This window comes from Pteronotus mesoamericanus, unplaced genomic scaffold (assembly GCF_021234165.1).
Source record: "Pteronotus mesoamericanus isolate MK-2021 breed Mesoamerican mustached bat unplaced genomic scaffold, CSHL_Meso_final contig_56, whole genome shotgun sequence".
In the NCBI taxonomy this organism is placed as follows: domain Eukaryota; kingdom Metazoa; phylum Chordata; class Mammalia; order Chiroptera; family Mormoopidae; genus Pteronotus; species Pteronotus mesoamericanus.
Window position 1 is genome coordinate 13,641,548 of NW_026555201.1, and position 12,142 is coordinate 13,653,689.

General features: G+C 31.0%; 1 protein-coding gene across 1 annotated transcript in view; it reads left to right on the top strand.

Annotated features, from left to right (window-relative positions):
* Window positions 1-6,018, top strand: part of TRHDE (thyrotropin releasing hormone degrading enzyme) — a 393,263-nt gene extending 387,245 nt beyond the window's left edge. Inside the window, exon 19 of the mRNA XM_054580121.1 lies at window positions 3,607-6,018. Within this exon, the coding sequence (XP_054436096.1) occupies window positions 3,607-3,750 (144 nt within the window). The 3' untranslated portion in view covers window positions 3,751-6,018. The remainder of the gene's footprint in view (window positions 1-3,606) is intronic.
* Window positions 6,019-12,142: the final 6,124 nt, after the last annotated feature.

Sequence of the window (12,142 nt, forward strand, 5' to 3'; positions counted from 1 at the left end):
AACCTCTGCAGCCATTGAGTTAATGTAGAAGTAAAATGTCTCTCCTCTCCTCTTTCCCTCCTCCCTCCTTATTGCTGCCTTCCTTCTCTCAGCTTCTCTCCTCCCTGCTTCTCCCTTGTCCCCTCTCCCTCTTCTTCTATCCTCTAACTCTGTGTGTCTTTCATATTTTTCTTTGCTTTGGTAATACCAGGCCATAGGGAAAAAAAAAACTTAAATGGACATTTAACTGATTTTTACGCATTTTATGTATTTTATGATTTTTATGTATTTCATTTACATATTTAACTTTTTACTCTTGATTTAATTGCATTTGAAATGCTCCAAAATACCCTTATAATGAAAGGGGTGATTTCAAAACAAACTAACTTGTGACTTTTAGTTCATTATCTGCAAAGCAGCTGACTTCACAGTAGAAGCTCTCCATGGCATGAGCTATGCATAACTCCCTTCATGTCACAGCTGCTGGCTTGACTTTTTAGTTTAGCAACTGCGGCCTGAGGCTTCTCCATACTTTCATTATCTAATCGCCGGTATGAATGGGGATCACTGTTGCTGGGTGGGATGTGGATTTAATTTGTATTGCTGGTAACCCCCTTCCATAAATATAAAGAGACTGAGGAAATTCCAGTCTCTTTCTTCCGTAACCAATGAGGCTCATAAGCTGAAAGCCCAATGTGCTCCCTTTGGATATGGCACATTCTTATTTCAGCAGTTTATAGATCAAAAGGGAATCAACATCTTTATGAATTCTGAAAACTGATTCAAGATTTGAATGATCCCCATCACTTTAGGGGCATTAAGTAGAGATAGTTATATTGTTACATGGTCTCATCCCCAAAACTGCATTCTAGATCTTGAAACTGGCAATTTGCTTTAATTACATAGCTCTAGCAATTTGAACAATATTTCTCCATGAAGCAATGCATTACTTCCTCAATTTTAAACTAATGAAAGTACAACCACATGGAATGTCAGAGGCTCTTTCCGTTTTTCCATACTAATGTCCTTTAAGCAGTACTCTCCAGCACTCATTTTCCTACATCTTGAACCTAATGTACAACGATGTTGTAGGAGAATATAGAGCCCAGCCAGGCATAGCAGACATCCCATTTATAGTTTTAATGATCTATTTTGTGATGTTTAGGGTCTAAGGTACCCTAAAATAAGAATTTTATAGAACGCTACAATGTTCCTAATATAGAAATTGACAAACATTTCTAGAAATTTTATGCTATGAAGAACAGGGAGAACAAACAACTCTGACATCTTACAAAATATTACTTTATAAAAATGCCTGAACTTCCAACATTTTAATATAAAAGTCTAAGATAGCATAGATATTTAGGAAACACAATAATAAAAACTAAAAGCAGCAGAAATCCTAGCAAAGAGCTGCAGAAATAAGCAAACTAAAATGCCTTCCATCTACCCCATGCATCTATAGAGAGGCAGGAGTCTGGAAGGCATTGTGATCACTCCCTAGGACCAGTTAGAGGGCTGCTCTGACCACCTGTTCATAGAAGAGCTGAGGAGAAATAAGGGGCATAAAATCAATTTATGCCAGCTACGGAAAGTGAGCCAGGTGTCTTCTGATGAATAAGCTACTCCTAAGATTCATACAAGTCACCTCAGGCTCTCTGAGCTCACGAGGGCAGTATTTAGTGCACTTAAAAAGTGATTTAAGAGACCTACCAGCTACATTTTCTACTGAGTGTTCACTTGCAGGATAATCTGACCTGCTATCCTGTCAATAGCACATTCGTATCCAAACCTATTGTTTGCCTTTAAGGAGGACTTAAGAGATTTATTTCATGTGTTCAGGCTGGCTTGCTTGTCTCATCAAGAAACCCACAGCATTCTCTACAGAGTCAAAGTTGCCAGAGGGTCATTATCAATATTTGACATGTTCAGTGACTGCCTAGGAAATATATAATAAAGCTGAACATATTTTATAAGTAGTAGATGTAAATTTCTTCCCTAATTGATATATTATGTAAATAATGTACAAATGTACAATGTAATTGTACATATTTTTGTAATAAATGAAAACACTAAATTCAAAACATAGAGCAACATGTATTATTTGTTGCTTTAAGATATAGACTGAATTAGTTTGAACATAATTATGTAAATGCAAATGAATTATGGGATTAATCAGCCAACGTTTAAAAATGTCATTCAGGTGCTTCTATTAGATTTCCTTTTTACACATGTGTACATGTGTAAAAGGCAGCATAATGCCTAAGATCATGGAGCTAGTCAATAAATTCCAGTCCTTTCCTTTCTTTCTCTTTCCTTAGTATGTGTATATTTGGTGAAATGTCAAATCAATTTTAAGGATAGTGCCAATAAATCTTAGTTGTACATAGGATACTTTACATGTTTTCTATAAAATAGCATAGTGGTTTTGAATTCTTGTAATGGATATAGCTCTGAGATATAATTATCCATTCCTAATGTGGTAGGGCATGGTGGTTTGTAGGAAAGCAGAGGATAAACTTTGAGAAAACCCACCAGTATCATGTAATCAAAGTAATAGTCATAAACAAGCTATGCTACCCATAAGCTGACTTTTAGATTAATTCAAAAGGTATAATTAACTCCATTTTAAATGCCCTTCTCCCATATCTCCCTGTCCTTGGGTCAGTCTTGATGCATTGCATTTCCCTCCTGGCATATCCTCCGTGCGGTGCCCACTGTGTGGTGAATCATACCCCCCACTAATTACACCACATGTTTCTGTGTTGCAAGTTGATTTTTCACATTTGTCTGTTAGCATCACAGTTGCTGGTTGGTTGCCAGTTTCTTAAGACATCCCAAACAGAAAGAAAAGCTGCTAGCATTGGATCTTGAAATAAATCCCTTAGCATTCCTAGAATATGTAAACTCTTTAGAGAAAATCTCGTATCCATAAAAATTATGATAAAATATTTAAAAATTATAACATTTTAATTTGTTATTCAAATTCTCTGGCTTAATGGGACCACATTCTTCCATCATTCTTCCTAAACATACTCAGTTACTCAGATGATGGCAATGCCATTTCGTCATCCAGTTTTTATGTCATCAGTTTTGTTTCCCCTGCTACTCAAAAACTTTAGTAGTTCCCTTGCAATCAAAGATAGTGTCAAGCCCTCAGACTACTTGTTTGGAGAAGACGGAGAATAACTTTCTCTCTACAAACAAAAATTGAACTTTTATCCTTATATCCAGCTTTAAGGCTATTTTGTCCATTGGATATGCTTTGTAATTAGAACCTGTCTATTAAGAAATTAATTGGTCCATTGGATATGCTATGTAATTAGAACTCAGCCTATTATGAAAAATAAATTAAATATGTCTGTTTTAATATTTAGTTAGGAAACCAGAGCTGCTTTTATGGCTATTTAAACTGTAATATCCACTCTTCTTTCTCCTTTCAATCCCCAAATAAGTCACACCTAATGGACACAGTCATATTGCATTTCAATACTAAGCTCACTCCACATATTAAGTATACTTTCTGTAGCGACTGTGGAACATTGTTTCAAATGGATTCTTATTTACATGTTGGACATGAGTTCATAAGGCATGCATATTTGCCATTTAATTTTTTTTTGTTTTCAGCTAAAGAACTTTATGAAGAACTATGATGGAGTAGCTGCTGCTTCTTTCTCAAGAGCTGTGGAAACTGTCGAAGCCAATGTACGTTGGAAAATGCTTTACCAAGATGAGCTTTTCCAATGGTTAGGAAAAGCTCTGAGACACTAATATGTGTCTCAAAAACAACTCAACTCAGAAATTCTGTGGAAAGCTCTGCTTTATGTAGAATGAAGAAAATGGCCCGATTTTCAGTGTTAACGTGTGGGAGGAATTTTTTTTAAATTGGTTTTGGGGGATTTTTTTGTTTCATTCATTCTGTTTTGTTTCTCTACTGGGTGTTCTTTAAAGAAACTCTTGCAAGTTAAACTAGCCATGATTGCTTCAGCTGTACATTCCTTGCTCTACAGGACCAAATACGGTAGTGGTGCATGTTGATGTTGCAGTTTGGAAAAACATATTCAGAATATTTTGTGCATGGTTGTATGGTCCTGCCTGTGTTTCAGCATGCTTATTTAAAATGTCCAATATTGTATGTTACATATGTTACATCCAGGATGGGCATTATGCAAAAGCACAAATATCTGTGACAATCAGTGTTGCAATGAAAGAAAAAGTAAAACAGAAAATTATATTCTTAGTCTTGGGCATTGTAAGAGGTAAAATAGCCTTTAAGTGATCAAGGTCACTTATTTCAGCACTTGGAGTGTCTTGCAATGACTACTGTTTTGTTAACTCATTTTCTTTGAGTTAAAGTTGTGTATACATTAAAAAGGCATATAGATACTGTATGCATATGTATATGTACATAGGGAAGCCCTGTATGTATATAGTATGCTGTACACTGAACTTCTGCAAAGACTCTCTTCAGATCAAGAAAAATTTATCTCTTTTACAAACTTCTGCAAACTTTGAAAAAGCTGAAGAAAATTTATCTTAGCATTACCCTTCTTGACACTTTCCTGTTTCTCAACTGTTATGAATTTTTCATATACTTCCTTAACAGTGGTCTACTCTACTACATACAAAACTAATTCAAACAAAATTTATGTATAAACTAAACAATTTTCTAATTCTTCTAAGTAAGTGGCAGCCTTTCATTCTAAATATAGATTCTATTATCATTTTGGTCAAACTTCCTGTTGCATAAAACAATTGTGCTTACTTAATAATTATTAGTGCTGTAAAAATATTTATTTTTTTCATCTTGTTTGTTTTTCCATCTTATGTTGGCTGTCAGTTAAAATACTCGCTCTGTGTGTTGGTTCTGTGTCTGTGAATCTAATCCTCCATTAAGCAACTATACCTCAAGCGGGTCTATTAGCCTTTAATGACCTTTGATGCCAGTCATGCCACCTATTAAAAGTTGAAGTTACTCTCTTGAACAAAACTTTTTCTTTGGCATTGACAATGCTTTTCTTTGTGTTATGTAACCCAAGTATTTCTAAATGGTATTCTCGCCCAGTAGGCCAGCCCTCCAAATGTTGTTTAAATGCTCCAAATTGACATAAAGTTTATCATTATAAAATACCAACAGGACTACCATACATAAGCCGAATGTTTGTGGACCACTCTCTATTTTCCTGAAGTGTTTCACTCCTCTAAATCTCCTCCAAATCTTATTGCAAGTCATTGAAAGAAAATATTCTAATTCTAATTGTCAGTGAACACTGGCAAAAAAAATATATAGGTATTTTAGAAAGTGAAGCCATAGATTTATTATAGGTTTGTAGTTGTTAATCCATACAATGGATATCACCTAAAACTGAGTATTGTCTTTTTAGCAGTTACTATCTGTTACTTATGCCTAAATTTTCCAGTGCTTCTTTTTAAAACACATGGATTTTAAATATTCTACGTGGAGTTACTAAGACATAGTAATGATTAGCATAAAATTTAAGAGCCTTCCATTTATGAGGAGTGATGTGAACTCTATAAGGAGTAAGTTCTGAAACATAACAATAATAAATATCCCACAGCTGTGCAGGTCTGAAACATGTACTATATCACCACTGAATTTATGTAATAGAGAAGATAAAAAAAATAGAGGTGAATGTCTTGTTTTGTGTTGTGAATTACTGAAAATTCTTAGTAGTTGAGGCATTCATTTGAGTGAAATCACCATTTCCAGATTTGAGTTAGAAGGGCTTTTATAGTTTTTTTCTTCCTCCCCACTGTTAATAATCTTAATCCTCTTTCAGTATTTTAGTGGCCTTGAACAACTGGTTTAGCTACAATGTCAAATCCTAAGTGTATAATTCTGTGCAATGTTCAATACCTCATATAATACTTGTTCAACAGTATAAGTGGTATCAATGGCATTGAGATGGAATTTTTGTTCTACATATTTTTCAATGATTATTCTTTCAAATGTTGAAGATTATATCAGGCTTTAATGTTTTTTAGTTGTTTAAATAAGTAATATTTTCAAAATAATAAAATGACCAATGATATCTCTTGGAATATTCTGTAAAATGTAGTTATAAAATTCTATTTTCTACATAGAGTTTTTATCTTTTTCCTCTTCTTTGTTTAACAACTCATATATATGCATGAAATTACAAATTGTTGAAAGTGTTCAACATCTAAGCTTAAAATTTTACTGTGCCAATATATGTATAATGGCAAAACTTGGTTTCAATTAGAAAGGACTAAATAATTTACCATACTGAATATTAAATATCTCTAGGTAACTTGTAAATAAAAAGTTTTACCCATTTTGACACATTTTTCCTTAAAAGTTTCTTATAATCTTTGAAGTTTTGTTTTTTTTTTTAAGATATATAAGTACAACATCTAAAGCTAATGTCTACAATGCTATGATTATTCCTGAGTTTCAATAACATGGACTCTGGCTGGAGCTTAAACTCATTTGGGTGCATATTATTTCTTGGGTAATTATAGGAATGAGATTTTTGTAGTAGTGTAATTTTAAAATATTATACATATAATATCTTACAAGTTTATTAAGATTATATCATATATTTATAAATTGCATTTCATTTTCAGAGAACTTTTACACATGCCATTTGATTTGACTCTTTTCAAAAACATAATAAATTATATTAACCCTGGTTGTCTGATGAGAAAACAGAGGCACAGAGTAGCAATATAAACCATTTAAAATTATATAGTTGTTATTTTGGAAACAGGTAAAATAAGGATTTTAATACAGCCTTTCTACCGTTAAAATAGAAAGATATGTCTGAAATATTTCTATGCATTGCATTAGTTGGAGATTTTCCAAATACTGAAAGCAGCATTAAAATATGTGATTAACTATATCTACAATAACTATGTTATTTTTTAATGTCTGTGTTTCTGATTTGCTTGATGTCAAACAACTGGATGAAATGTTAATCAGCACTGACTTAGGTCAGCATAAGAGGCCAAATATTGAGACAAAATATATAGTTTATTGATCATAGTTTTCTTTTTTCTCTTTTGTTGGACATTGTTTAAATGATCTTAAGATACTGAGAATTTGATTTATATTTCACACAAATTTCTTTAATAAACTCTATCTGTAGTAACAAATGGTCAGACCACAGATAAAATGGTATCCATATAAATCCGTGAAAATAGTATTCAGTAAAATATTTATAGATCTATGCAAGGTTATGAAAAGCAAACTTTGTGCAACTGTAGTATTAGATATGATGCAGTAAAAGGATTTCTAAAAAGTTACAATAAAACATTTAATTAAAATTTACTGGCTATTAAAAATTTAAGAAATGTTTTCCTAAGAAGTTGAAAACCTAAAATAGCCCAATTATTCTTTTAAGTTACACCCATGAAGTAACCACATATGCCTATTAAAGAAATAGTATAATCTCACATAATTAGAAATTCAGATTCCGACTCCTGTATTTTTTTTCTTTGTCACAGATTGTAGCTGAATTATTATAATTTGACACTGTTAATTATGTAATGACAGAATTCAATTTAATTAAACAGATACTTATGCGCACGTTTTATTTCACAAAGCACTATTTGAGAGGCAAGGAAGGAAGAGAGGAATAAGGCCTGAAGGAATTTACATCACAATGAATGAAACAAAAATAAGGAAATAATGAACCAGTCCAAATGAGGGCAACATGAAAAATAATTACAGGCTACAGAAGAAGAACTGAATAAATTTTAAGTATGAATAATGTTATGCAATTATTTTTGTGCACTAGTTCTCAAAACTTTTATGGATAATTCTTATTTTGTTTCATACACTTAGCTGTGTTTCATAAAACTGTGTAACATTTAGAAAGTATAATAATATCACTTAGTTTAAATTTTATAATTGGACCATATATTGGGATAAAATTTATCTTTAAGAAAAGCTGTTTGAACAGTTTAACAACCAGTAAGCTGTAAGAAGAATATTTAACTTATTTATGTAAAAGCAGTTTAAGTTTTCTAAAATGGTTTTAGCATACTATTTGTATAGTCACAATATAAGTTAAAGTTAATTATATATATTTTAAAGCATATATACAAAATAAATATATATTTATTTAATATATAAGATTCATATATACATATATAAAAATTCATATATATGAATTATATATAAATTCATATATATAAAATTCATATATATTCACAAAAATATATATACTTTTACTTAAATATATATATTTTATATATATGAATAAAAATTCATATGGTATGTATATTATTTTATATGTATATGTGTATTTTATATGTATACATTTTATATACATGTATAAAAATTCATATATATATAAAATAAATATATATATTTAAGTAAATTATATATATTTCAATAATTTTTATTCTAGGGAATAATAGATTTATTCAAATTGATATATGTGAACTTTTCAGTACAAAGATTTTATATATAAAATTAGTATATATATTCACAAAAAATATAAATATATATATTTAAGTAAAAGTATATATATTTCAATAATTTTTATTCTAGGGAATAATATATTTATTCAAATTGATATATGTGAAATTTTGAGTACAAAATTTTCTTGTAAAATATTCTTAAATTCCAAATTTAATATATGAGTAGGCTTCAGCTTAAGTGCTTTGAGTTATATGAAAGTAGTTTATTAAAATATTTTGTTTAATGTGGTTTATACTCAGGAAAAACCTAACAAAAGTATACTCTAGTTGCTTTTATTTTCTATTTTATTTTATGAAATTTTATCTCAAAGTTTACAAAAGGGAGTTTTAAGTGTTAAATATTAAAAATATTTTAATATTTAGAGGTTAGTGAAAAAATAATTTCTAGGTTTAAGTATAGTGCATATGAGTAATTACATGTGTTTTATTTTTAAATAAGTAGTTCACAAATAGCCATACTAGTGGGCAGTATGATTTTATCTAGATTTTGAAAACATAACATTTTAAGGAATTTCATTTTGAATATTTAATAGTTTATGCAAAGTTCATTGAAGATGTTTATCCTTCAGACATTCCCATTTTATGTAATTGCACTAAGAAAAAAGTATGAGCAATTCTTTATCTTGATATGAATTATTTTGTGCTGTACTGATGTTTAATGAGTTAGAATATAAGGAAAGAATAAAAATGTGAGTGTCTACTTAATTCCAGGCACTTTATAGATATCTCATTTAAATAATTTAATAAAATGTTATCAGTTTCATTTTTACCATTGAGGAGACTAAGCTGAGAGTTGTAATCAGTTTATATAATTGGTGGTAGGTATTAGCTGGGATTCAAACTTTGCACACTCATGCCTCACATAGCTCAAATTAGTCATTAATCTGCCTCCAACATGCATAGACACATAATGATTGTCCAAACATCCAGACTCTATAGAACATTCGAATACTTCTCTTACTTTCTCATTGTCATTGGCATATTTGAGAGACTTATTAATTATACATTCTGGTTTGCCACTCATTTCTTAAAAAGGATGTTTTATATTAGTGTGTGTAGTGGGTTTTAAGCTATAATAGGTAATTAACAGATATTCCAACCAACAAGCCAAATAAATAAATAAGCAAATAAAAAGAGAGGCTGGGTTGCAAAGCTCTTCACTAGTGGACCAAAAGACAAGGTTAAGCCTCTGTTCTGCATGTCAGTCGAGTGAGAATTTTGCCTAGTGATGAAGTCAGGAAAGTATTTTTCTCTTTGTGCTTAGATCTATGGATGAACTGCAGCTACTCAATATACCTGAAGTTATATTTCCATTGGGCTGCTGCTGTGTGTACAGTTTAAGATAACTGCTTTGACCTAACTCTTCACAGGTCAACTTGCTTATAATCGCACATATTTTTATTATGTCATGTACATAAATGAAAGAGTGGATTGTTTTACAGTAAATATTACGGTGGAGTTAAGAATATATGCCTTGAAAATGCAGTGTATTTATTTTCTGTGTTAATCATTTGGTCTCTATTCTTTTAACCCCTACTAAATTCACAATATTATACTTACTCTTACCCATCATTGTGTTCTCACCTTCACTTAGGATCTACTGGGTTAGAACATTTATTATTAACTTTTTATTATTTAGCTTCATTTAAAATAAGATTGTTATATGTCTTTTCTCAAGTGTGAAGCATTTTTCAAATGAATTCCTCCTCAAATGTTCTATCTTTTAAAATATTACATAATAGTGATCTCACATTATATTTTTAAAATGCTACTTGTACATTGCCATATATGAATGTATTTGCTGTTTTTCTTTGCTATCTTTTAGTCCCTTTACATTTTGATAGTCACTAAAAACAAATTAGGACTATAAATCTAAAAAAACATTAAGCCTGTGAAGCTTATCCACTGTCCAGCTATTTGAAGCAAGAAGAGAAATTTTTCCTTTGAGCTTTCATATTTGGCTTTCTAGACATCACTGAATTCATCAGATAATTATTAAAAAATATGGTGTGGACTATTTCTAATGAACTTGAATGTATTCAGCAACAATGTTTATTTTCCTATAGACATTCCCCAAATGAACAGACATTTAAAATATGCCAAATGGAAGTAATTTTTTCCTTTCTAATATTTTATGATTTAGAAATAAAAAGGTAACTTTTTAAAGTAAATATAAATTGCTAAAGCATTTACCAAATACATAACTTTGTGTTAGTTTAGCAGATGTTTTCTATGGTATACCTTTAAAATTATTCAGTGAAAATTGAATTAGCATGTATACCTCATAAAATTTTTATTCCATCATAACTAAGCACTAACAAAATGGACTTTTCTAAATGAGAAAATTTGTCTTCTGTATTTTAAGCAGAACAAATTTGAATTTTGTCTCTGATAATAAAATTTTGCACAGTAATGTATAATTCATCACTGTCTTAATTTTCTGACATGTCCAGATAAGGCCAAGATAAATAATACCTTCTGCTTTATTATTATGCCTCTGTTTTCACTTGAGAACCAACCAATTTTAAAAAATTCTGATTATACATACCATAAGAGGTCCATGAAAAGAGGAATAAAATAACTTTCTTTTCTGACATAGACTTTTATATAACTATACACCTGATGAAGCTAGAATAAGGAAGTATGTATTTGTGCTATACTGTAGAAGAGAAAAAGTTACCAATTTGGTCTCCTTTCTAATTATATATCTTTAAAATAAATGACATGATCTGCACTTTGGTAAAAGTGATTTTAACAAAATGTATTTTGGATTGCTTTTTAATAGGTTTTCAGCACTCAACAGACTATCAGGATCCCTGAATTTCAAGAATAGTTTTCAATAACAACATTTGTATAAAATATATATAATCAAGGCTCATGACTAATACTCAAAAATATTTAAAATATTTTTTAATTTATTAATTTTAGAGTCAGAGAGGGAGAAAGAATGAGAAACATGGATTTGCTGTTTCACTTATTTATACATTCATTGGTTTTTCTTGCTTGTGCCCTGACCGAGGACCAAACCTGCAACCTTGGCATATCAGGACACACTCTAACCAACTGAGCTACCCAGCCAGGGCCAAAAAATATTTTTAACGTTTCTGGGTTTCTCTCTTTCTAAAGATTTTTTTGGGAGCATTAGAACTTGATTCTGCATAGCCACCCATTTGAGCGCTACCCATAATACTTTATACAGTCATAGGAAATTCTCTGCCATGGACATGAGAATAAGTAACGGAAGGCCTTTCAAGCCAAATGCAGGATACACCTCCATTAGTATTAGAGTCAATGTCTGCATATACATGTATGTATACTTATGCTGGAGATATATAGAGAATAACTACCTACAGATGTATACACGTATATCTCATATCTCAGATATATACATTTATACCTCATATCCATGTCTATATAGTTTATTTATTTCACTGTCCAATGACCCATCTTGGGTACCATATTTTACCTGAAAAGCATGTCAAATGAATCATTAACTTATACAGGTATGATTGCAAGAATTCTCTCAAAGAATCCTGAAGGAGCTTATTAAGAAGCCATGCTGCCGGGCCCCCAACCCTAGAGATTGTCTTAGTAAGTGTTGGGTGGGATGTGGTCCTCTGCATTTTGAACAGGGATTTATAATGATTCTGGCGGGGGTGGTGGAGGTGATCCATCTAGACCATACTTCCAGAGA